Source organism: Eubalaena glacialis, chromosome 8 (assembly GCF_028564815.1).
Source record: "Eubalaena glacialis isolate mEubGla1 chromosome 8, mEubGla1.1.hap2.+ XY, whole genome shotgun sequence".
NCBI classification, from domain to species: Eukaryota; Metazoa; Chordata; class Mammalia; order Artiodactyla; family Balaenidae; genus Eubalaena; species Eubalaena glacialis.
The window spans coordinates 13,837,826-13,865,789 of NC_083723.1; the positions used below are offsets into that span (position 1 = coordinate 13,837,826).

At 40.4% G+C, this 27,964-nt stretch overlaps 1 protein-coding gene across 2 annotated transcripts in view; it reads right to left on the reverse strand.

The window, feature by feature from the left end:
* CDK13 (cyclin dependent kinase 13) overlaps positions 1–26,776 on the reverse strand; it is a 111,697-nt gene extending 84,921 nt beyond the window's left edge. The window contains exon 1 of one of the 2 annotated variants that reach the window (XM_061198411.1): positions 24,857–26,776. In XM_061198411.1, the coding sequence (XP_061054394.1) occupies positions 24,857–26,076 (1,220 nt within the window). In that variant the 5' untranslated portion in view covers positions 26,077–26,776. The remainder of the gene's footprint in view (positions 1–24,856) is intronic. The other variant, XM_061198412.1, reaches the window with a different exon arrangement.
* Positions 26,777–27,964: the final 1,188 nt, after the last annotated feature.

Consider the following 27,964-nt stretch of genomic DNA (forward strand, 5'->3'; position numbering starts at 1 on the left):
GTTACAGAATCGCGGGGCTTCCCTGGTGGCGCAGTGGTTAAGAATCTGCCTGCCAATGCAGGGGACACAGGTTCAAGCCCTGGCCCGAGAAGATCCCACATGCTGCGGAGCAACTAAGCCCATGCGCCACAACTACTGAGCCTGCACTCTAGAGCCCATGAGCCACAACTACTGCAGCCACATGCCACAACTACTGAAGCCCGCACGCCTAGAGACCGTGTTCTGCAACAAGAGAAGCCACTGCAATGAGAAGCCCGCGCACCGCAATGAAGAGTAGCTCCCACTCGCCGCAACTAGAGAAAGCCCGTGCACAGCAACAAAGACCCAACACAGCCATAAATAAATAAATAAATAATTTTTTTAATTAAAAAAAAAAAGAAGTTACAGAATCTTTTTAGAAGCTTTCCCAAATTCATACAACTCAAAGCAGAACCAGCGGGCTTCCCTGGTGGCACAGTGGTTAAGAATCCGCCTCCCAATGCAGGGGACATGGATTTGAGCCCTGGTCCAGGAAGATCCCACATGCCACAGAGCAACTAAGCCCGTGCGCCACAACTACCGAGCCCGCGTGCCACAACTACTGAAGCCGGCGCACCTAGAGCCCGTGCTCCGCAACAAGAGAACCCACCACAATGAGAAGCCTGCGCACCGCAACGAAGAGTAGCCCCCGCTCGCCGCAACTAGAGAAAGCCTGCGCGCAGCAATGAAAACCCAATGCAGCCAAATATAAATAATAAAATAAAATAAATTTATTAAAAAAAAAAAAGCAGAACCAGGATAAAAAATCCAGTATCTAAAACCCAACTGGTTAGTGCTCACTGTTAATTAGGTTAGTGTTCCTTAGAGAGAGAGCATGGTGTACTGTTCACTTGACTATATCACACACTCTCTCCAAGAGTCCAGGTCTTCTGCAATTTTGCCTAATTAGCAAACACTGATTCTTAAAATTTTTACTATAATAATATTCAATCCCTCATTATATAAAATAATATGTAACAGCAGTATCCAACAGAACTTTCCGGGATGGTGGAAACGTTCAATACATGTGATGTCTCCCATGGTAGTCACTATTCACAATATTTTTTAGCCTTATTTTTCTACCCTGCTTATTTCACATGCTAATAGTAGCTATGTCCATTCAAAAACTTGTTGCCAAGCCCCCCATAAAGGTATGAAAGTGCTTCCCATGCAAGGATGGTTCAACATACGCAAAACAATAAATGTGATATACCACATTAATAAGATGAAGGATAAAAATCATATGAGTATCTCAACAGATGCAGAAAAAGCATTTGATAAAATTCAACATCCTTTCACTATAAAAATGAAACATATGGTTACTAGAGGGGAAAGGGGGGGAGGGATAAGTTGGGAGAGTGGGATTGACATAAACACACTAATATATATAAAACAGGTAACTAATAAGGACCTACTGTATAGCACAGGGAACTCTATTCAACACTCTGTAACGACCTATAGGGGAAAAGAATCTAAAAAACAGTAGATATATGTGTATGTATAACTGATTCATTTTGCTGTACAGCAGAAACTAACACAACATTGTAAATCAACTATACTCCAATAAAAAAATTTTTTAATAAAATAAAATAAATAAAAATAAAAACTAAACAGATTGGGCACAGAAGGAGCACACCTCAACACAATAAACGCTAAATATGACAAGTCCACAGCTAACATTATACTCAACAGTGAAAAACTGAAAACTTTTCTCTAAGATCAGGAATAAGATAATGATGCCCACTCTTACCACTTTTATCCAACACAGTATTGGAAGTCCTAGCCAGAGCAATTAGGCAAGAAAAAGAAATAAAAGGCATCAAAATCAGAAAATGAAAAGGAAAATGTTCTTTGTTTGCAGATGACATGATCTTACAGACAGAAAACCCTTTAAAGACTCCACCAAACACCTGTTAGAATAAACAATTTCAGTAAAGTTACAAGATACAAAATCAGTATAAAAAATCAGTTGTGTTTCTATACACTAATGACAAACTATTGGAAAGACAAAGTAAGAAAACAATCCCATTTATAATAGTATCAAAAAGAATAAAGTACTTCGGAATAAGTTTAACCAAGGAGATGAAAGAAATTGAAAAAGAAATATATGGAAAGATATTCCATGCTCATGGATTAGAAGAATTATTAAAATGTCCATATTACCCAAAGTAATCTACAAATTCAATGGAATCCCTATCAAAATTCCAATGGCATTTTTCACAAAAATAGGAAAAAACCCTAAAATTCATATGGAACCACAAAAGACCCTAAACAGCAAGAGCAATCTTGAAAAAGAACAGAGCTAGAGGCATTAACTTTCTGATTTCAAACTATATTACAAAGTTACAGTAATCAAACAGTATGAGACATGGACCAATGGAACAAAATGCAGAGTCCAGAAATAAACCCATGCACATATGGCCAATTAATTTTCTACAAAGGAGTCAAGAATATACAACGAGGAAAGGATGATCTCTTCAATAAATGGCATTGGAAAAGCTGGATAGCCATATGCAAAAAAATAAAACTGGGCCCCTATTTTATACCATATACAAAAAATCAACTCAAAATGGATTAAAGACTTGAACATAAGATTTGAAACCATAAAACTCCTAGAAGAAAAAGAAGGGGGTAAACTCCTTGATACTGATCTTGGCAAAGGTTTATCAAAAGCAAAAATAAACAAGTGGGACTACATCAAACTAAAGAACTTATGCACAGCAAAGGAAACCACCAACAAAACAAAAAATCAATCTATAGAATGGGAGAAAATATTTTTGATAAGGAGTTTATATCCAAAATATACAAGGGGGATTTCCCTGGTGGTCCAGTGGTAAAGAATCCACCTTACAATGCAGGGGACATGGGTTCAATCCCTGGCCAGGAAACTGGGATCCCACATGAAGCGGGGAAACTAAGCTCGCGCACCTCAACTAGAGAGCCTGTGTGTCGCAAACTACAGAGCCCACGCGCTCTGGAACCCGTGCGCCACAACTACAGAGCCCACGCGCCCTGTAGCCTGTGTGCCACAATGAGAAAACCCACACGCCACAACTAGTAAGAAGCCCACGCGATGCAACAAAGATCCCGCATGCCGCAACTAAGACCCGACGCAGCCAAAAATAAATAAATAAATAAATCTCAAAATATACAAGGAACTCATACAACTCAGAGAGCAAAAAAACCAAATAAACCAATTAAAAAGCGGGCAAAGGGGACTTCCCTGGTGGTCCAGTGGTTGAGACTCTGCACTTCCAATGCAGGGGATGCGGGTTCAATTCCTGATCAGAGAACTAAGATCCCACATGCCATGCGGCACAGCCAAAAATTAATTAATTAGTTAATTTTTAAAAACATTTGTTTAAAAAAAAAGTGGGCAAAGGACCTGAAGAGACTTTGCAACACATCCAAATGGCTAACAGGTACTTGAAAAGGTGCTCAATAACACTAATCATCAGAGAAATGCAATTCAAAACCACAATGAGATACCTCCACACACCTGCTTGAATGTTTATTATCAAAAGGCAAGAGATAACAAATGCTGGTGAGAATGCAGAGAAAAGGGAACCCTGGTCCACTGCTGTTAGGAATGTAAATTGACACAGCCATAGAAAACCATGTGGAAGCGAATCTAGAAGTCAAAAATAGAACTATTGGCAATCCACTTCTGGGTATATATCCGAAGGATATGAAATCACTACCTCAAAGAAGTATCTGTACAGGCATACCACCACAATAAAGCAAATTTGCAATAAAGCACGTCACACAAACTTTTTGGTTTCCCAGCACATGAAAAGCTATGTTTACACCATACTATAGTCTATTAAGTGTGCAATAGCATTATGCCTAAAAAAACAATGTACATACCTTAATTTTAAAAACTAATGCTGCTGGCAAAATGGCACCAATAGACTTGTTCAATGCAGGGTTGCCACAAACCTTCAGTTTGTAAAAAACACAGTGTCCGAGAAGCACAATAAAACAAGATATGCCTGTACCCCCACCATGTTCACTGCAGTACTATTCATAAGAGCCAAGATATGGAAACAATCTAAGTGTTTATGAACAGATGAATGGATAAAGAAAATGTGGGCATGTGTTTAATATTATGCAGCCTTAAAAAAAGGAAATCCTGCCATTTGTGACAACACAGATGAACCTGGAGAGTGTTATGCTACGTGAAATAAGCCAGGAAAGACAAATACTGCATGGTATCACTTATATGTGGAATCTTAAAAAAAAAAAAAAAAAAAAAAAAAGTCAAACTCAAAGGAAGAGAGAAGAGAAGGGTGATTGCCAGGGGCTAGAGGCTGGGGGAAATGGGGACAGGTTGGTAAAAAGGTACAAATTTCAGTTTTAAGATGAATAAGGTCAGGACTTCCCTGGTGGCACAGTGGGTAAGACTCTGTGCTCCCAATGCAGGGGGCCCGGCTTCAAACCCTGGTCAGCAAACTAGATCCCCACATGCATGCTGCAACTAAGAGTTTGAATGCCACAACTAAGGAGCCCATGTGCCGCAACTAAGGAGCTGGCAAGCCTCAACTAAGGAGTCCTGGAGCTGCAACTGAGGAGCCCGCCTGCCACAACTTAGACCCAGTGCAACCAAATAAATAAATATTAAAAAAAAAAAAAGATGAATAATGCCTAAGAACCTAATGTATATAACATGGTGACTATAGCTAATAACACAGTGTTGTATAATTAGAATTAATTTGCTAAGAGAGTTGAACTTAAGTATTCTTAACCCCCCCCAAAAAAAGAGGTAAATATGTGAGGTGATGAATGTGTTAACTTGATTGTGGGAAGCCTCTCACAATGTATACATATATCAAGTCATCACTGTTGATACCTGAAATATATTACAATTTTATTTGTCAATTACATCTCAACAAACTGGGGGGGGGGGGATGATTCCCAAAGTGAAAACAAGCACTATATAAATATAACGTATTATTTTTCGAAAACCAGTCTCTCAAAATCATCCCTTTAGTCACTCTCTCAGTCAAAACTCTAAATATTCCTATAAAATTTGCCATGCATTAGTACTATAACAGCTCTATTAAGTTTAACAGTACTATGGCAGCCTCTTAAATTTACCCCCTTGCTTCAAAACTAATCTGTATCTAATCCAGACTTACATGCCAAGTGAACACCTTCCTCTAAAATCTGCTCCCTGCCATTCTGTATTTTTAATTTCACCACTCTCCTCTACCCATTTACCTAGCTTAGAAATCTTCCCAGTTTTCTGCTGCCCATACCACATGCCATCAACTGTCTCATTTTATTGATTCTAACTCTACATTCCCTTACATCCATAATTCCCTGCATGTTTCCTATTCCTGCTGTAAAAAATTATCCACAGATTTAGTGGCTTAAACAACACAAATGTATTATCTTACAGTTCTGGAAGTCAAAAGTCCAAAATCAGTCTCACTGAGCTAAGATCAACATGTCACCAGGGCTTTGTTCCTTCTACAGTCTCTTGGGAAAATCTGTTTCCTTGCCTTTTCCAGCTTCTAAAGACTGTCCGTTCCTTGGTTCATGGTCCCACATCATCTGACTTTGGTTCATGGTCCTTCCATCATCACATTTCCTCTCTCCCTCTGCTTCTATCATCACATGGCCTTTTCTGACCCTGACTTTCCTGCTTCCTTTTACAAAGACCCTTGTGGTTACATAGGACCTACAATCCAGGATAATCTCTCCATCTCCAGATCCCTATTTTAATCTACAAAGGTCCCTTTTGCCAAGTAAAGTAACATATCACAGGTTCACATGGACATCTTTGAGGGGGCCATTATTCACATCTTCCTCTTCTATTCTCAAGGCCACTGTTCTATTTCAGACCTCATTACCTCTCCTCTAGGTTACCTTATCATCTTAAAAATAACTGATCTCTTTAAATCAAATCTCTCCTTGCCCCAATTATTTCTACAGACACCATAACCAAACTAATCCTCACTTTTCAGTGATTATTACATGTCTCAAATTCACTTACTTTCCTTCTCTTTTTAGTAACTATTCCAAACCTTCACACCTTCTTCAAGCTCACAACATTCCCAAAGTCTTTTCTTAAAATCACTTTACTTCTTTTTCACAGAAAAAAAAAAAAGGTTATCGGGCATGTTTCCTGCTTGCAAACTTAATCCGTATCTCCATTCACTTTATATTCCACCTGATCTCAGAGCAGAGGTGTTCCTCTTTCTATCTAAGGCTAACACCTGTAATAATACTTTCAATCCCATATTCTCTAGATCCTTACTTCAGAGTTTGGCCCACAAACCAAAGAAGCATCAGCTTCATCCGGGAGTTTATGAGAAATGCTGTATCTCAGGCCCCAACCCAGACCTTCTGATTCAGAATCTGCATTTCAACAAAATCCCCATTATAGTTTGAGATGCACTATGCTAGGCTTCTCTATGGCTACTCCATTACTTGTGACTTCAACCTTTTGCTGTCTATTCACTATTTCCCCTCAGGAAATAAATAACTCAAGACTCTAAAATCTTTAAAAACAGACCAAAAAAACAAGCAATAAATGGTACCTTGATATTGTATCTTTATCTCTCCTTCCAATTACAGCCGAATTCTCATCCACCCCACATACTCCTCAAACCACTCTAATCTGGCTTATATGTCCTCACTATAATTATTGAGGTGACCAATGACCCACCTCTGGAGGAAAAATAAAGGGAAAAAGAAAGAAAAATATCAATATCTATGATGACAATGTTGACTATACCCTTAAAAAACACTTTCTAAGCACTTCCACTACGTTTTTTTCCTTCTATGGCCGTTTCTCAGTGCTCCTTAAGGTTCCTCTTCTTCACTACACCCATTCTCCCACGATCCCCACAATTACTTAATTTATACGTATGTATGGCTTAAATTATCACCTAAACATTGATTACCCCCCTAAGTCATCCTCCACCCCTCCCAATTATCCTAAATGCACCTTCAACACAATACAGCTGAAGCTATTAGGCTTCCTCTCCAAATCCACCCCCTTTCTCCTTAAATATACCCTATCCTCAGGCAATGGTATCCACTGAAGTAGCAGAAATCCAGAAGTCATTCTATATTCCACCTGATCCCTTTCCTCCCTTCTCCCATATCCAACTGATCTCCAAGTCCTGTCAATTCTACATCTCAAGCATGTCTCCAATTTTCGAGGCTCTTTATCCCCTTAGCTACTATTTCACATGAGGTCCTACCCCATCTTTTACTTTGCCCAGTGTAATAGTCTCCTTACCAGTTTCCCCACCTTGAGTCTCTACCTTTTCCAATTTACTGCCACCTGAATCTTTCGGTTACCCCCTATCAAAATTCTTCACAGCCTTGTGCTGCACACAAAACCTTGTCCAGCCATCCCAAAGCACATAAAATGCCAGGTCTAGAATGTTTCTCTCATGTTCCTCTCTTTCCCTATTTTATCTGCTAAGCAAAGGGATACTTCATAGCAAAGCACAAATGTCTACCACACCTCTATAAAGCCTCCCCTTATTATGCCAGGCAGCTGCAGATGTTCCTTGAACTACGATCCTACAACACTTCATTCACATTTCATTAAAATAATAATCTGTCTTCCCCAACTAAACTGAGATCACTGAATTCTCATAGCCCTGACTAGCACAGACCTGGCACTGGCAGATGCTCAATAAATATTTGCTGGTAGTATTCCTACTGAATAGAATTCACCTTCCTTAGCCTAGTATTAACGTGCTGCATAACCTGTCTGGTCCTAACCTACCTTTCCTTATCAAGTTCTGAATTTGCCTAATGCTCCACGCCGTTACTCCCATAGATTGACCCACTGAGGTTATCCTCTTCTCCTCCATCTTCTATTGAAGTCCTATCCACCTTTCAAGGCCTAGTTCAAGAGTCCTTCCTTCTTCGTAAAGCTGTACCACGAGCTCCAAGAAAAAAGCAAGCTCTCCTTTCTTTGAATCCCTATAGCACCTTATCTGCATCCTTCTTAAGATCTTTATCATTCGTAACATTGCACTTTAGATATTACCACATTATCTACTAGACTATATCCTCTTTAAGGAGCAACACCAGATCTAATTCATTTTTGTATCACTCCACAGCCCTTAACGTAATAACACACAGATGGTAGTCTTTTATTAAATAAACAAGCATACCACACTGAACCCCACAGTTTACAAAATACTTTTATAGGCATTTTTCATTTGACTTGCTCTTTATATCAACAAAGGCATAGAGAAAGCAGATAGAAGAACTAAGATAAAGAGGGTCCAGAAATTTACTTAGAGGCCAGGAGCTATGAAAAGGTAGAGTCAGTACTAGAGAGCAAGTCTTCCAGTTCAAAGCCAGGCATTATTTATTGCTACCACACCATACTATACCCTTTCCCTCCATTTATTTAATTCTTATCTGTCTTTATGGGTCAAGCTAAAGTCCCATCTCCTCTGTAACCTTCTCATTTGCTGAAATCATATAACACTTGTTACATACTGCCTTGTATTTTATGTCTTTGTTTTTTAAAAACATAAATTGGATTATGCCACACCTTCGCCTAAAACTCTCCAATGGCTTCTCAATGCATTTAGAATAAAATAAAAATCTTTTTTGTGATCCACAAAACCCAAATTGCCTCTCATCTTTATTATACCCTCCTTCACTCACTAGGCTCCAGCCACACAAGCCTCTTTTCTGCGTCTTCAAAGGGTCACGCTTTGCAACCTAAATGTCCGTCAACAGATGAACTGATAAAGAAGATGAGGTATATACAATAGAATATTACTCAGCCATAAAAAAGAATGAAATAAGGCCATTTGCAGCAGCATGGATGGACCTAGAGCTGATCATACTAAGTGAGGTTAAGTCAGAAAGAGAAAGACAAACATATGATATCACTTATATGCGATCTAAAAAAAAATGATACAAATGAACTTATTTACAAAACAGAAACAGACTCACAGACACTGAAAACAAACTACCAAAGGGGAAAGGGAGGGGAGGGATAAATTGGGAGTTCGGGGTTAACAGATACACGCTACTGTATATAAAATAGATAAAAAATAAGGACCTACTGTATAGCACAGGGAACTATATTCAATCTTATAATAAGCTATAATGGAAAAGAATCTGAATGAGAACAGATATATAGAGACAGAGAGACAGAGATGTATAACAGAATCACTTTGTTGTACACCTGAAACTAACACAGCATTGTAAATAAATTATACTTCAATTTTTTAAAAAATGAGAAAAAAGAAAATGAAAATCACACTTCTTCTTGATTTGATACCTTAAAACATTGTTTTTTATCCTCCTGGGATGCTTAGATCATCACACAGCTGACGCTTGTCATTTAGGTCTCCATTTAATTATCAACTTCATAGTGAGGTTGATAAATTAGAAAGATAAATTAGCACATATACACCCCTCTTCTCCACCAATGTCTTATTTACCACTATAACCCCAGTGTCTAAAACTATGTCTGGCATATAATTAAGAGGTTAAAAGATATTTACTGAAGTGATTAATAAAAGTAAAGAACAAATTATCTACTTCTCTGAATGTCTGCAAATACTAGCAGAATGCTTTGGGTAACTGATATCCAACTAGTTAACTAATAGGCATAGGTCCACTGATAAAATTCTACTTAAACTAAGAAGGTTTAGGAGACAGAATTACATTTAGTTAACTAGCTTCTTCATATAAACATTGAGATATATTATTTTTATTAACAACCATTTTACATCCATTATCCCACAGGGACTTAATAAGCAAAACTAATTTTTCTAATGTAAAACTATATTTATTCCTTCTTTTTAATAACTGGAGGGTCTTCCTGATTAAAAAAATAATTCAGTCACAGAAGAAATACAAATGGCCATTTAAGAAATTTAAATGTTGTCTCCTCTCTGGTAACCAGAAAAGGCAAAATAAAATGTTGATAATAAATTTACAACCATCAGAATGGAAAAAAGAAAAATTCTGAAAATATCAAGTATTCATCAGAATTTAGAGAAACGGTCACTCATATAAATTATCAGAGGGAATATAAAATTGCTAACTAAGCCTTTTTAAAAAAGGCAGTTCGGTAGTACCTATCAAATGCTTTTGATCTGCAATTTCACTTATAAGAACATAGCCTACGAAAACATTTCCAAATGTGTCAAAAGTTATCACTCAGATATCCTTTAAAGGGCTGTTTTTAATATAAAAAAAAAAATGAAAAAACAGCTTAGTGCCCAACAGTTGATGGTTAAATAAAGCTTGACAGATTTCATTATGGAATTCTATGTAGCCATTTGGAAAGATCTTCAAATCATACTGTTAAAAAAAAAAAGTAAAAAACAACACTTATGGCGTAATAACATTCTTAATGTTTATGTGTATATATGTTTGTATGTAAGTATATATGCAGAAAAAGGATGTACACCAATCTATTTACACGGTTATATATTTGGAAGGAAATGGGAATGAAAAGGGCATAAAGGGTAGCTTTCACATCTTGCTACGCCTCTGTACAGTTTTCAAGCATTTCATATGTTTTAAATATAAAAAGAGTATAGGTTAAAAAAAGTCACACAATTTCGTTGTATAAAACTGAAAAATGCAGAAAAATTTAAGGATAAACACCAACAGAAAACTTTAAAGATGAACACTACCAGAAATTACTACAAACCAGAATGTATGGTATTTTACAATGTTTTTTACACTGTCACTTTCTTTAATAAAAATGAAAAAAGTTGTATCAATTTATTTACTCCAGTACACCAACTGCTTAACTTCAAAGAATTATATTTAGAAAATCATGCATGCTTAAGTAACACTAACTAGATAAAGGAAACACTATCAACATTAATGCATATATTTTTCATAGTGAAACATTTTTCATATGTTTCTTCCGGCATAGTCTATGAGGAAACTGATGTGGCCAATCACTATGCACATACTACAAAATAGGAGACTTCCTCTTTTCCTAGCCCATAGGACAAGAGTGGATAATTACACGGGCTTGTGTATAAAGGACACCACAGGACAATAGTGGATAATTACACAGGCTTGTGTATAAAGGACAACCAAAGCATCTGGAATTTTTTTGACACCAAAAATTAGACTCTGAGGGAAACAACTTTAATCAAAAAATAAAACAAAGGCATTTATGAAAAATTCACAGCTAAAATCATTTTGTGGAGAAAGACTAAATGTTTTCCATACCTGATCAGGAACAAGGCAAGGTAGTCCAATTTCACCTCTTCTAATCAACACTGAACTTGAAATTCTAGCTGTTATAATTAGGCAAGAAAAATAACTAGACCACGGGAAAATAAACAAATAAAGCATTCTCTATTTGCAGATAACATATCTTGTGTATAGAATATCCTAAGGAATCCACTAAAAAACTATTAGAATTATTAAGTCAGCAAGATGGCAGGATACATCATGATCAATATAGAAAAATCCAGTGCTTAGGACTCAGCACTTTCACTGCCAGGGCCCGGGGTTCAATCCCTGGTCGGGGAACTAAGATCCTGCAAGACGCGCAGAGCAGCCAAAAAAAAAACACACAAAACACTACTGTAGGGCTTCCCTGGTGGCGCAGTGGTTAAGAATCCGCCTGCCAATGCAGGGGACACGGGTTTGAGCCCTGGTCCGGGAAGATCCCACATGCCGCGGAGCAACTAAGCCTGTGCGCCACAACTAATGAGCCTGCGCTCTAGAGCCCGTGAGCCACAACTACTGAGCCCACGCGCCACAACTACTGAAGCCCGTGCGCCTAGAACCCGTGCTCCACAACAAGAGAAGCCACTGCAATGAGAAGCCCGCGCACCGCAATGAAGAGTAGCCCCCGCTCGCTGCAACTAGAGAAAGCCCACGCACAGCAACCAAGACCCAACGCAGCCAAAAATAATAAATAAATAAAATAAATAAATTTATTAAAAAAAACAACACTACTGTAGTTCTACACAGTAGCAATGGACAATCAAAATTTACTTACAAAACAAAGTCCTACTGTATAGCACAGGGAACTACTAATTCAATATCCTATGATAAATCATAATGGAAAAGAATATGAAAAAGAACATATATATCTATAGCTAAGTAACTCTGCTGTACAGCAGAAATTAACACAACATTGTAAATCAACTATACTTCAATACAATTTTTTAAAATTTACCCCAAAAAATTTAACTTACAATAATAATTCCCATTGCAATAGTCTTAAAAAGAATATCTAAGAATAAATTTAACAAAAGAAGTGCAAGGATTGTACCTAAAACAAAAAACACCATTGAAAGTACTTAAAAACACCATTGAAAATACTAAGGAAAATCTAAATAAACGGAAAGACATTCCATGTTCAGGTATTAGATGACTTAACATTATTAAGATGGTAATACTCCCAACTGATCTCCAGATTCAATGCAATCCCTATGAAAATCCTTAACTGCCTTTTTTGCACAAATTGGCAAGCTGATCCTAAAATTTTTGTGGAAATGCAAAGGATATCCCCACCACCCTCCCCTGCCCCCGCAAAAAAAAAGACAAAAAACACAAAGTCAAAGCAATCTAAAAGAGAAAATTTGGAAGATTCATACTTCCTGATTTCAAAAATTACTGCGAAGTTAGAATAATCAAGACTGTGTCGTACTGGCACAAGGATGGACATGCAAATCAATGGAATAGTACTGAGAGTCCACAAAATTAACTGAAAATAGATCGAAGATCAAGATGTAAGAACTAAAACTATAAAACTCTTAGGAGAAAATATAGGAACAAATCTTTGTGACTTTTAATTAGGTAAAGCCTTCTTAGGTATGATACCAAAGCACAAGCAACAAAAAGAAAAATTAACTAGACTTCATCAAAATTTAAAACTTTTGTGCTTAATAGACATCAACAAAGTGATACAACAGGAGAAAATATTTGCAAATCAAGTATCTGTGCCATAATTTATTTATCTGCCCCCCTATTCAGAGTACTTAGGTTGTTTCCAGTTCTCGTTATTAGGTAGGAATTATTCATTCCATTTTACAAGTAGAAAGACTAGGGCTCAAAAAGGATAAGTAAATAAATTGCTTGATATTGCTCTGCTACAAAAGCACCAGAGTTAGCACCTAAATTCACATCTGTATTATTTTTAAGTCTTTGCTTTTTCCTTTATACTGTATCTCTACCCAGCCAACCCAAGGCACAAGATCTGCCAACCACATAGTAGTCTTTTGGTTGTTCTGTTGACCACTGCCCTAGGAATTCTTTTTTCTTCTTCTTCTTTTGGGTCCATAAACAATGTCTCAAAAGCTAAGTGACTTGTCCAAAGTTACACTGCTACAATAGCCCAAGCGGTTGCCAACAAGTTACTTGCGGAAGACTCCATTTCATTGTACTAAATTAAAGTTGACTCTCCCAAACACAAGAGTTTGTCTCTCTAGGAGAAGGAGAAATATTGCAAGTCATATTAAGGGACTTGGATCCAGAATATATAAAGAATTCTTAAGATTCAACAATAAGAAGGCAACCAGCTTTTAAAATGGGTAAAGGATCTGAATAAACATTTCCCCCCAAAAGATATACAAATGGCCAATAAACACATGAAAAAAATGCTCAACATTATTAGTCATTAGGGAAATGAAATCAAAAGCACAATAAGATAGTACTTTAAACATAAAGATGTCTATGATTAAAAAAAACAACTACTGTCAAGGATGTGGAAAAACTGGAACTCTAACATACTGCTGGTTGGAATACAAAAATTGATGCTGCCACTCTGGAAAAGAGTTTGGCAGTTTCTTAAAATGTTAAACATAAGCTTACCATATGACTCAGAAATTCCACTCTTAGGTATATACTCAAGAGAAATAAAAACATATCTCCATGCAAAAACTGTACACAAGTGTTCAAAGGAACATTATTTATAACAGACCAAAGTGTAAACAACCCAAGTATCCATCAACTGATGGTAAAATATGGTATATCCATATAATGGAACACTACTTTGCTAAAAATGGAATGAAGTACTGATACATGCTACAACATATATGAACCTTAGAAACATTAAGTTTAATGAAAAAAGCCAGTCACAGAAGACCATAAACTGTATGATTCCATTTATATGAAATGTCCAGAAAACACAAGACCATAGAAACAAGAAAGTAGATTGGCGGTTGTCAGAGACTTGGGGAGGTGGGAATGCAGAGTGACTACCACCGAGTTTCTTTCAGGTTTGATTAAAATGTTCTAAAATTAATGGCAATGGTTGCACAACTCTGTGAATACACTAAAGACCACTGATTGTACTATTTAAAATAAAAGTAAATTGTACAGTTATTTTAAAAACTAGAAAAAGTAAATAACATTAACACTGAAATGTTTCATGTTTATTCTGAAAGTGTATTTCCTTTCCTTTATGTTCCTAATGCAACACTGAAAGTTAAAAAAAAAAAAAATGACAGATGGCTGACTTTCTGCAGATTTGCTCAGGCAAACAAGTTCTAATCCACTGAGCATAACCCTGTCTTCATGTTTCACTGAATCATGTCTTGAGACGTGTTTTTGAAGAGAGAAAAAGGAAAGATGGTGAGAATAGCACAGGAAGGGCTTAATACTTGATTTGCATGAAGGCACATACTTTTGATTAGTCTAACTCTAGTCCTCATGAATTTATTCACAAGCCAATATTAGACCCTGTTAATAGCAAAATTTATTGTAGTTCTATATGCTAGCCATGGACAATCAAAATTAAATTACAAAAACAATTCCCATTATAACAGCCTTAAAAAAAATACCTAGGAATTTAACAAAAGTAGTTCAAGGATTGTACCCTGAAACATTTTTTAAAAATTGAAAAGATTAAGGAAAATCTAAATAAATGGAAAGACATTCCATTTTCATGTATTAGATGGCAACATTATTAAGATAGGAATACTCTCAAATTAATCTCCGGATTCAATGCAATCCCTGTGAAATTTTTTAAATTCTGAGGTGCTGGATATTTTATTATCCAAATCAATTTAATATTATTTGTCACGTATCTATCACCTATAGATACAACAGGTGGCAGGTGCTTAAGAGACACTAAGATTAAAAAAGAAACTCATGGAACTTAAAATCCAGTGGCTGGGGCTTCCCCGGTGGCGCAGTGGTTAAGAATCTGCCTGCTAATTCAGGGGACACGGGTTCGAGCCCTGGTCCGGGAAGATCCCACATGCTGCGGAGCAACGAAGCCCATGCACCACAACTACTGAGCTGCGCTCTAGAGCCCACAAGCCACAACTACAGAGCCCATGCGCCACATCTACTGAAGCCCATGTGCTCTAGAGCCCACGCACCACAACAAAGAGTAGCCCCCGCTCGCCACAACTAGAGAAAGCCCACACGCAGCGACGAAGACCCAAAACAGCCAAAAATAATAAATAAATAAAAATAAATAAATTTTTTTAAAAATCCAGCGGCTGAAGCAAAAACAAATTATTACGGAAACTCTCGTCAAACTACGCAAGCCAGAAGTGAAATAAGTCAGAGTACCCAGGGGGAAAAATACATATATACAGAATTCTATACCTAGCAAAAATATCTTTCAAAATGGAAGCTTTTTCAGACAGACAAAACAGCAGACCTGCACTAAAAGAAACGTTCAAAGCCATCCCTCTGGCCAGAGAAAAATATTATATTAAAATCTGGATCTACACAAAGGAAAGAGAAATGTTTGAAAAGGTATATATAAAGGTAGGTAAATGACTTTTCTCATTTTAAATTTCATGTCTATACGTAACATACATAAGTTAAACATATGTAGAAATAAAACATGACAAGAACAGTACAAAAGACAAGAAGAAAATGGAGGTATGCTCTTGTAATGTTATATTATACATGAAGATAGACTGTGATAAATTAAAGATGTATATTACAAAACCAAGGATGTATAAGTGCAGGGAACTATTTTCAATATCTCATAATAAGCTATAATGAAAAAGTATATATAAATTACTGAATCACTTCGCTGTATACCAGAAACACAACACTGTAAATCAACTACACTTCAATTAAAAAAAAAAAAAAAAGTTAAAAAAAAACCCAAGGAGAAAAAAACCTGTGAATATGAGTTAGGCAAAGTTTGAGGGCACGGGCGATGACAAAGAACACAAATCATAAAAGAAAAAATTGCCAAATGAGATTTCATGAAAATTTAAAACTTCTGCTTTTGAAATTACTGTTAAGGAAAGGTGAGCCAGTGGCTCACCTTTGCAAAACATGTATCTGATACAGAGTTTGTATCCAGAATATGTACAGAACTCAATGAGACAAACAACCCAATTCATAAAGAATATGGACAAAACATTTTAAGACACTTCTCAAAAGACACGAAGAGCAAATAAGCATACAGAAAGATGCTCAACATTATTAGTCATTAGGGAATTGCAAATAAAACCACAATGATATACCACTATACCTCTACTAGAACAGCTAAAATCAAAGACTGACAAAAACTGAAGTCTCAGTGAGAATGTGAAGCAACTGGAATGCTCATACACGGCTGACTAGAACGCAAAATGGTACAGCCATTTTGGAAAACAGGCTGGCATTTTCTTATAAAGTCAAACATTCACTTAACCATACAACACAGTAGTCCCACCCCTAATCTGCTCAAAAATAATAACAACAAAAGATCTATATTCAAATGTTCACAGCAGCTTTGTTCATAACAGCTCAAAACTGGAAACAACTCAATTGTTTATCAACTGGGTAATGGGATAAGCAAATTGCAGTATATTCATAAATGGAATATGACTCAGCAATAAAAAGGAACAAACCACTCGAACATGCAACAACATCAGTGAATCTCAAAAGCGGGCTAAGTGAAAGGCAGACAACAAAGATTACATACCATATAATTCCATTTATATGACATCAAGAAAGGTAAAACTAATGTGACAGAAAGTAAATTAGTGGTTGCCAAGGACCACAGGTAAGAGTAGGGGACGGACTGCAAAGAGGCACAGGGAACTTTTGGGGGCAATAGAAATGTTCCAGTTATCATGATTGTGGCGATTCATCAAACCCATTTAATTGTACACTTAAAACTGGTGAACTGTACTATATGTAAAGTTATACCTCAATAAAACTAGTTTTTAAAATGAATGAAAGAAACTTGTCCAATATACAGGGGTGGGGGTGGAGAACTCTAATTAATCCAAGCCTGGATATAATAAGTATTCATAAAACTGATCTCGGGGCAATAAGCATTAAGAGAAATCACTTTGGGATGAGATTAACGAAGGCTTCGTAGATGACACATGAACTATGGTTGAAAAAACGGACAAGTAGGATTGGCCAATTGAGGGTAGGGCATAAACTAACGTACCGGGGGCTTACAACTCCATGTTTTTAAAATGGTAAGGAGTCCAGTTTGTATTGTCATCAACACATACAGTGAGAAATAAGGTTATTTTGGGTCAGTCTACGGTGGAGAATCTTAAATGCCCAGTTCAAGAATTTGACTCTATAAACATATTTTACAGAAAAATGACAGAATCAAAGTGGTATTTTGAGATTAATTTGAATGCAGAAAACAGGAAGGGCTCAAAGAGGAAAAGCCCAAATGCAATCAGAATCAACAATAAGGATGTAAGCTACAGAGTTTCGAACTAAATGAGAGCCGACCAGGGCTTCCCTGGTGGCACAGTGGTTAAGAATCCACCTGTCAATGTAGGGGACACAGGTTTGAGCCCTGGTCCAGGAAGATTCACATGCCATGGAGCAACTAAGCCCATGCGCCACAACTACTGAACCTGTGCTCTAGAGCCTGTGAGCCACAACTACTGAGCCCACATGCCACAACTACTGAAGCCCACGTGCCTAGAGCCCGTGCTCTACAAGAGAAGCCACTGCAACGAGAAGCCCACACACCGCAACAAAGAGTAGCCCCTGCTCTCCGCAACTAGAGAAAGCCTGCACACAGCAATGAAGACCCAACGCAGCCAAAAATAATTAATTAATTAATTTAAAAAAAAAGAGTAGACCAAAGACCATTACAGAAAGACAAATTAGAACAAGCAATTCAGTAGAACTCAGGAGGGAGAGGAGATAAGTATTACTAAGGTTTTGGCACTGGATGCTTGGGAGAAACTACTGCCATTTAAAACACGTGCGCACACACACACAAAGCAAAAAGTTCTTAAAACTAGACGTTACATAAACAAGGTTAAAAGACTCACAAAAATACTAATACCACAAAAAACACTTAATATCTCTAATACAAAGAGCTCTTAGAAAAACATCAAACAAAATAATGAATCAAGAATTTAGAACATCCAACATACAGATGAAAAGAAAGGCAGCCTTATTAGATATTAAAGAAACACAAATGAAAAAAAATAACGGGACATCTCACAACTCCAAGTGATGATGGGAATGAAGAAACAGGCATTCTCACACTGTTGGGAAATATAAATTGGTAAAAGCCTTCTAAAAGGGTAATATGACAATGTATCAGAATTATAAACCTGTAAACCATTTTTCACCCCAGCAATTTTATCCCTAGGAAATCCAATCTAGAGGAGATAATGGGCAAATGCACACAAAAATTCTGCGACAGATGCATAAACATAGGAAAAAACAAAAAATAAAAAAAATAAGAATCTAGCAAAATGGACTTGGCCAAAGAAGTTATGGTATATCCATACAACAGAATACTAGGAGCCAATATAAAGACTATACTATGGAGTACAGCGTACAAAATAGCATTGTAGTATGTTATGTAAAATCTTATGTCCTTATGCATATACGCATAGAAGTCTAGAAGAATGTTCATCAAAATGTCATGAGGGTGATCATCTCAGGTAGCTGGATTCAAACGGACTTTTAATCTCATACTTTTCTGTACTAACAAAATTTCTACCATAAGCCTCTATTATTCTTTGTAGATATGTGAAAAATAATGAAGAGCAATATCAGAAAAAGAAATGACTCCAATAGAAGTGAAATAATTAATTTAATGGTGGATAAATTAAGTTTGAAGTGTCAATAAAATACCTCAGTGAAAGTATCCCTATGCAACTGAAAATGCAAAAAACGGAAAAGAAACAGAAAATGGGCATGCAGCCCATTAACTACTTTCATTTTCAGTTCCTCTCACCACCTTTTTCATTTCCATTTTATGCAAATTCCAGTTTTTAACCTAGACTTTAATCTTCTAACCTACATTTATTTTCCAAATATATTAAGAACACTAGATTCTACCATAGTTTGCATGTGCAGAAATTCAAGGAACAAAATCACTGCAAATAAGTAATACTTTTCTTAATACTTTTGCTTCCAACACCCACTTAAAAGTTTACAGATATCTACATATGAAACAAAGCCAATCAAAAATAAAAAGAACAAAAACTTAAGTGATATTCATAGAAAACATACAGAATAAGAGAAAAGATTTAAATGACCGTAAATATGAATATTAAGCAACATTAATTTTCAGCTGGTTTTTCAAAAATAGCTATTAATTTTTCAGAGTCAGGAAATAATAGCTTGACATACAGTGTACTCAGAAAATTTTCACCAAGAAAAACAGATCATTTATCTTGATCATACAACACAGTGCAAATATAAATACTAAGTCTGAATTTATTCTTTTTTTTTTTTTTTTTTTGGCAGCGCCGGGCAGGCAGCATGTGGCATCTTACTTCCCGGACCAGGGATGGAACCCGTGCCCCCTGCATTGGAAATGCAGAGTCTTAACCACTGGACTGCCAGGGAAGTCCCTGAATTTATTCTATTCACACTAAAAGTGACTCCCAGCATCCTTGACTCATTCCAGTAAAGCATAAGCTAGAAGGGGGAGGTTCTTAAATTTTCTCCTTATAAATCAAAACAATTACTTCCCCCATCCTAGAGTATACGTAAACCAAAACAGCAAGTAAATTTAGAGATACAACTGGCATTTATGCAAAAGCTGGTTTGCATTAATCTGTGTACAAAAATATTCAAATTAATTCAACCACTAATAAATACACTTTGGAATTTGTCCTCTAGGAGCTTACAATCTAGTAGGGAAAACACAAATTTTTAAAAGCTCTACAGCAAAGATAAAACAAAGTGCCGTAGGGGTATAAGAAAAGGAATTAACTTTTTCTGGATGAATGGAGTAAAGGTCTCAAGATGGTGGAATTTGAGCTGGGTTTTGAACGCAAAGCTGGAGGCAGAGAAGAGGAAAAAAGGCATTTCAAGCTAAAAGATCAGCAAAGGGAAAAATGTAGAGAAATAAAAGTGCCTCTAAAAATAGAACTCTGATAGAATGGGACCAGATCATAAAAGGCATTACATGACAATGCATTAGAAAATTTGTACTTAATTAATGGAAGTGATACAATCTAACCAAAATTTTCAGCAAACTCTCCTGAATAAAGAATGAATTGGGAAGAAAAGGATAACAGGAAGTCTGATTACAAATGAGGGCTTGAACTAAGGTACTGGAAATGGAATAAATATTAGTGTTAGAACAAAAATGTGATAGAGAATGAGTAGATGTAAATGTCAGGCAAGGTTGGGTCAGAGAAGCAGCAAAACACAAGCCCATCTTGGGAATGAAAGGATTACAGTTTGGAGACTAAAGACAGTTCACCTAAATTCCCATTCCTTCTGAGTGTTTCTGCATTTATCCAACTATCCTGTATTTTTAACACTTTTGAAAAGCATTTTAAGAATTCAGTTCATCTAAGGATATTCATGACTTATTTCCAGTAAGTACATATCAAATCAGTATTTTATGAGTAATAGCTGTTTAAAAATTCTGGAATGTCTTCATTTCATATATTTTTGAGCACTAGTTCTTAGGAGAAAACACTAAATAATCCACAAGAGATACCGCGTATCATACGCAAGTGAATACTAATAAATTCATTTAAATTTCCATCTAGGGTATGCCCATCTTTAGAATCTCAGGGTCTCAATATTATTCCATAACAGAGGCTTCTGCTGCTTCTCGGTGGAAGAGAACTTCCACATTTCAGAGAGAGAATCAATTATATATAACAACTTATTGTACTGATTGTAACTGGTCTGACTTGAGTGACTTCAGACGAAGACATCCCATTGCAAAACAACCCTCAATAACTATTATTAGTGTCTTCAAAAAATGTTTTTAGCCTCCTATTCATAAAACCTACAAATTAAAAGACAAAATGAGCTGAAAGAACCTTTAGAAGAATTTGGTTCTTTTAATCTTCAAAATGCTGCAAAGATGGCCAGGAAACAGAAATTAACGCATAAATATCCAAACAGGGGGTGAATTTTAGCAAAACAGATCATTAAGTGAGGTGATCAGCTCCCTTGAACCCCATGTGCGGTTCAATACAGCACAATATCAAGAGCTTGTACTTCAGAATCAGCCCAGGGTTTGAATCCAAGCTGACCTTGGAACAAATCACTTAACTTTTTAGAGCTTCCGTTTCCCAATCTATCAACAGGAATGTTCCAACCACAACATGGGTTTTGGAGGTGAATATACGTTAAGTATTTGTCAATGCCTGGCACTCAGTAAAAGCTAAATGTCAGTACCACTGCCTCTCACTCTGAACAGCCCCTCTCTTCAGTCCACCTGCACATTTATTATAAGGCCAATCAACAGAATTATATGACTTCTCACACCCCAACAGTCAAGTAGCAAAGAAAATATGGTAACCCGGTTATACAGGGGAAAAAGGAAAGCTAAGAAGGGACTTGATGAAAAGCATGAGCAGCAGAGGGCTGAAGATTCAGATGGTGGCAAAGAGCAGGTTGTGAAGTAGAAGTCAATAGAATAGAGAGGATTTATTCTAGGAACTAACACAGAGAAAATCTTCATTCCATGGTCTCAATACCATTTTGAATGTGCATGCATTTCCTTAAAAATATCTACAGTGACAATTCATTCATATACAAGCTCCATGTGGGCTGGAAAAAGACCACTCTGCTATTTCCTATAGCAAAACACACAGTCTCTATTAAATCCTTACATATCCAGGCCCACAATATTTCACATGCTCAGTAAACACCATCATCCCTTCCTTTACCCATTCAGCAATTATTAAGAGTCTACTTGTGCCAGATACTACACTGAGCACTAAGAATACAACGGTCAGCAAGACAGGATAATTGCCTTCATGGAGCTCGCAATCCAAGAGTCTATTTGTTAAACAACATGGGCCACCTATCACCATGACTTAAACGAAACTTTTTGCATTAAGCTGGACAAGATAGTTCAATTAATTATTCCAAAACAGTAATAACATATTTGCTATATTTAAAAATCAAGTTCTTCAATCAACTACTTTAACTATAAATTCTGGGCCCCATATTTTAAGCAAGACATTTGACAAACTAGGTATAATATAATGTGAAATCAAAAACCGTATGAAAAATGAGTTTTTTGACCCAGAGAAGAAAAGACTCAGAAGACAAAACAACTGTCTTTACATTTTGAAGAGGCAGCATACAGGTTTGCTCTGAACTATTCCAAAAAGTTAAACTTGAAGCAATGAGTAGAAGTTACGTGGAGGCAGATTTCTGTTTCAATATGAAGAATTCTAGCATTTCAAGCTATTCAATAAAAATTCCACCATGTTACATTTCTGTAATAGTCTATAATATTTCTACACTTTGCAAAACACAAATCTTTTTTTCCCTTTAAAATAAAATCAGCTTTATTGAGATGTAATTTAAGTACAGCAAAATTCACCAATTTTAAGTGTACATAAAACGCAAATTTTCATTTAGTCCTTGGAATAATTAAAAAAAAACAAGTATTTCGCTGTTACAGTTTAGGAAACTGAGTCCCCCAGGGTGTTGCTAAGGCAATGGGCAAACCAGCAAGTCCCAAATCTAATGGAATAAGCTGTCTCAAAGTAACATCTTCCCACCTCTAGATGTATACAGGCACACAACCAAAAGGCTGGATGTCAGGAATGTTGGCCAAAATATTCTAAAGCTTCTTCCAAATCCAACCACTTAGAAACACTGGTGGTCAATACAGACACCAAGAAAAGATTCAGTAACGAATGGTCCTCTAGAACGCAAGCCTCATGAGGGCAAGGACCTTGTCTCTCTTCATTGCTATATTCCAGTCCTTAAAACAGTATCTGGCATATAATACGTGCTCAATAAATATTTGCTAAATACAAATAATCCCAAATGCACATACCACTGCTCTGAAATAAATATAAAATACACAGCACTATCAGATAATAAAGGACCTCACTGAAGTATCCAGCAACTAAAAGGCCTGATAAACACAAAATCCATTCTTAAAATTGCATCATACACTTAAAATTGCTATCTAAAGCACTGAAACTTTGACCTACTCCGTCAAAAACAAATTCATCTGCAAAAAATGCAAGCCTTTTGGCAAACCTATTTTAATTAAAGTAAAATATAAACTCGTACAAGACACAGAAGCTAGATATGGTGAAATGAGTTTTCAATGTTGATAGTCTTTGCTTAAGGCATCAACTAGCATTGAAAGTGTGCTTGAACCCTGCAAGAATGAAGAGATTTATACAGCTGTTTTGGTTTAAAGACAAACACACACAGATCTCCACTAGCATCACATCTTTACACTTACTAGGCTGACGCTTCAAAGAGATCTAATTTTACTGGTACACATGTACTGAGATTCAACATAACCGTGCTTAGAGGTACTCAGCAGCTGCTTGGCATTACTGAAAAGTAAAACCAATAGGAAAAAACAACGGATGCAAACAATTCGTAATACCCTAAACTATAAGGCCTAGAATTTCTAGACATCTAAAAGAATTTAAGAACCTGCAATATCCTCAGGAGTTACTTTTAATTCATTTTGCTTAACAGATAAATATATATCAATGCACACACCGTTTTTGGAGAACAGCATTATATAACAGGCAAGGCATTAACAGCTATATTAAAGATTTACTCCAATTTCACTAGATTAAAGTATACCTTTCAAAGATATGTGAACAAAGATCCTGACACTTAAAAGTCTAGTTAACTTTAAAGTAAGTGTAAACAGTAATTTAAAATACTAGCAGATAGTGTGATAGTTTAAGAAACGTCCAGTACTAAGCCATTCACTCGGTGGCTACACTGGATTACACCAACTAGCTTATGTTTATATTACGTTATTAGCAACTGGGTGTCACCACAAACCAACACAGAAACCACAATCTCATCATTTTCTTCTACTTCTTAAAATCATGACTTTGGAAGATCAGGTGAAAAAAAAAACTATTCCACACAAGAATACCATAAAATGAGTTATCTTCCTTATCTTCCGAATTTAGAAGCGTAAGCTTTCTCACATATTGAAAGAATGAACTTGACAGAAAGGCTGCTTTTCCCACCGCTGTACTAATCATACGAAACATTTGCAACCCACATCTAACTCTGACATCAGCACCTGGCGCCGATTCTCTTTTACAAATGCTTACTCCCTAAGCTGCAATCCACTCCTAAGTCTCCAGCAACGAAACCTCTTCGGAGGGCTTTCAAAACTGTGACAAATCCCCCTCCAGGCTGACCCAAAGCAACTGCGCTGGAAAAGCAAACAGTTTAGTGAAACCCGTTTAATGGATTAACGCAACACGTTTAAAACGGTGAACCCTTCCTCAGAACCCTTCCCCGCCAGAGCGAGGAGAAACTCTGCCGGACCTGTTGCTTTGTCCCCTCCGAAGCCCCCACAAGGTGCTCGGGGCGCGCGAAAACGCCCCTCCCCACCGGAAGCCCCGTGCCAGGTGAGGTTTTCTCGCCTCGCCGGCCGACTGGAATGCTGCAGCGCCCCATCGCCTCTTGCCCTGCCTCCGGGGCTCTGGCCGGCCCAGCCCCGAGACAGACGCCGGGACGCCGGACTCACCTGATCACAGGGCTGTAGGGGCTCCGGGAGCGGCGCCAGCTGCTGCTGCTGTATGGGCTGGGGGACACGTCGCCGCCCCGCTCGTAGGAGCTGTGGCGGCTGTAGCTGGGGGAGCGGCGGCGGCTGTAAGGGCTCGGGGAGCGGGCCAGACGCCGCGAGTAGGGGCTGCTGCCGCCTCCCGCCGGGCTGGGGGACTTGCGGCTCCGCAGGCTCTGCGAGGCCCTGTGGGACACCGGGCTGTCGTCCCGGCCTCCCAGCGGGCTCAGGGACCGCTGCCGCCGCCTGTAGGCCTTGGGCTCGGTCTTGTCCTCCCGGTAGGCCTTGGGCGGCTCCTTGTAGGCCGACGGCGGCTCCTTGGACGACTTAGTCCGGCTCCGGTGGGCCTTCGGGTCTCGGTCCTTGCGGCTGCTACTGCTGCTGGACGTGGCCGAGGCGCTTTTCCGGCGGCCGCCACTGCTGCTGCTGCTGCCGCTTTTGGCGGCCTCGGCCCGCTCCTCGCCGCCGTGGCCGTGGCGGCTGCGGGACTTGGAGGCCTCGCCGCCGCCGCCGCCGCGCTGCCCGTCCCGCCGCCGATGCTCGCGGTGGCGCTCCTTGCTGCGGCCGCTGCTGCTGCGGCGGTCCCGGCGGGGCCTGCGCTCCGACCCCTCCCCGCGCCGCTGGGTGCCGGAGGAGGAGGCCGGACTCCCGCCGCTGCCCCCCGTTCCCCCGGCAGCCGTCGCCGCCGTTGCCGCGCTGGCCCCCCCCAGCAGCAGCCCCTGCTCGGACTGGGAGCTTACATCCTCGTACTCCACCAGCGGGGTCACACCCCCGCCGCTACTAGCACCGCCACCGCCGTCCTGCTGCGGCTGGGGCAGCGAGAAGACCCGACGCTTCTCCGCCTCCTGCCCGGCGCGGGGCCCGCGGCGCCGCTTCTGCCGCCCTCCTGCGCGCCTCTTGCCTCTCGCCAGCCGCTTGACCTCCAGAGGGGGGCCCGGGCTGAAGCAAGAGGAGGAGGCCGCGGCGGCGGCGGCTGCGGCGGCGGCCGTGCCGGGAGCAGCCAGGAAGAGCAGAGGCGGCGGGGGCGGCGGCGGTTGCAGGAGCTGCGGCTGCAGGAGCGGCAACAGCAGCGGCGGCTGCTGAGGGGACAGGAATCGCCTCCGCTTGCGGCGTTCCTCCAACTTCTTCTCCGCCCAGCTCAAGCCCCCGCCTCCCCCCAGCGCCGTGTCCGAGCTGCTCGGCATCGCCTAGAGCCCGCCGCAGAGCGCGGCGCGGGTGCGGCCTCCTGCCGGGTCAGATCCTGGCCATCTCCCACGCCGGAAACGGGAACGGCGGCGGCGGTGGCGGAGGAACACCGAGCACCAGGGCCGGCCGGGAGACGCGCCACGATAATCCGGGTCGGGACTCGGGTCCCTGGGTTCCAGGTCACAGTGGGGTACGCAGCGGCCTCCGGGCCCGAGGGAAGCAGGGAATCCGGGCGGATGAGCTCCCAATCGTGCTCGTCTTCCTAGTCTCGGCAGCAAAAACACCAGATGCGCCGGGCGCTGACCTGCAGGGGAGTCCGGAGTCCTCCAAGTGCCCCCGGGGTGGGGGAGAGCGACCTCGGCCGCGCTCTCCGCTCGGGCAGCGCAACGCGGAAGTACCACCTTCGTCTCCGCTTCACTCCATCGGGCCCTGACGTTGGGTGCGAGTTCAGGGGAGGGGAGTGGGCGAGACAACAACACGCCTCCGTCGCCTCCTTCTCCTCGTCGACGTTGTCCTCCTGTGGTGGCGGCGACACACGGCGGGCGCCTCAGAAGTGGCCTGGGCCTGACAACAACTCCCGGCCTAGGGCCTCGCGCACTCTGCGGCCCGCAGGGACGGGCGGCGGGGCGGGGCGGGGCGAGGCGGGGGCGACCGGGCTGCGGCTCACGGTTGGGGCAGCGAGTGTGCGGGGCTGGGCGGGGGGCTGTTTCCGGGGAGATGGGGGCGGGGGGGGGCGTTTCTGAGTCTGTGGGGGTGGGTATGGGCCCTGACTTTCTTCTTCCTTCGCCGCCGCGAGCAGAGGTGGCGGTGCTGCCCCTTTCCTCCGCTCCCCCCCTCCACGAGGAGGCTCCTGGTGTGCGCGGCCGGCCCGGCTCGCTCCTCCCCTTCCCTCTCCGCTCCTCGTCAGGAGGAGGGAGGGAGATGGGAGTTGCTGGTTGGGCCCTAACCTCCACAACCCCTCCTTCTAGCCTCGCTCTTTCGGCCTTTCCCCTCTTCGGCCCTGACGCAAGGCCGGGGGCGCGCACGCACGTCGCGCTCCGAGAAAGCCCAAGGTGAGTGGTGTCGGGGCAAAGGAGGCGGGAACAAAGTTGCCGCGCACGGGCGTGCTCGCTCCCGCCAAGCGACGGCCGTCTGGCCCGGAAGTGGGGGAACGTAGAGACGGCTCCACTTCCGATGGGGGTGGGACTCTGTGAAGAAGAGTTAAAGAAAGGAGAGGATTCGTGCGCCGCCCACTGCTGGCGCTGGAGACTCTCGGAGTGACGGCACGCCGGTCGTGCCTGTTGCTTGCGTCCAGCGCGCAGCACCGGCTCTGGATCTTCGCAGGGGCCGCACCGCCTGCCTGTTGACAGGTCACGGCGAGAGCAAGAATCTGGAGACTCAGGAATAATGCCGTTAATGGCCTTCTGGGCTGGGTAATCACCCCGTCGTCTCCCCTCAGCCAAGCCCGGAGGGAGGTTGGAACAGCTGCGAGAGAGGAAGAGAGGGCACCCTGGAAGAGAGGGCGGAGATGGCGTTAGCTTAAACTATCTCTTGTACACCCAAGTTCCAGGCCCCATCTTGACCAAAAAACACAGTTGGAAATCCCAATCTGGCGCTTCCATAACACTGAAGTTTAAAAAAAAAAAAAGTTAATACGAGGAATAATGAAACGTCGAAAGGAACTCCTGGAAACCCCAGAATTTTTACCGGCGGCCTTGAAGTCAAAACATCTTGCTCAAATGAGAGCTGCCCTTTTGGCACTTCTCCCTCTTTCACCTTAACTATCCAAACCTGTGGGGCTGCAAAGCATAACCATTCGGTGACCGCACGTCTCATTTCTTGCATTACCAGGTTAGCCTTTCAGTTACAGACTGGGCACTTGGGACAATTATCATAGATTAAAACTTA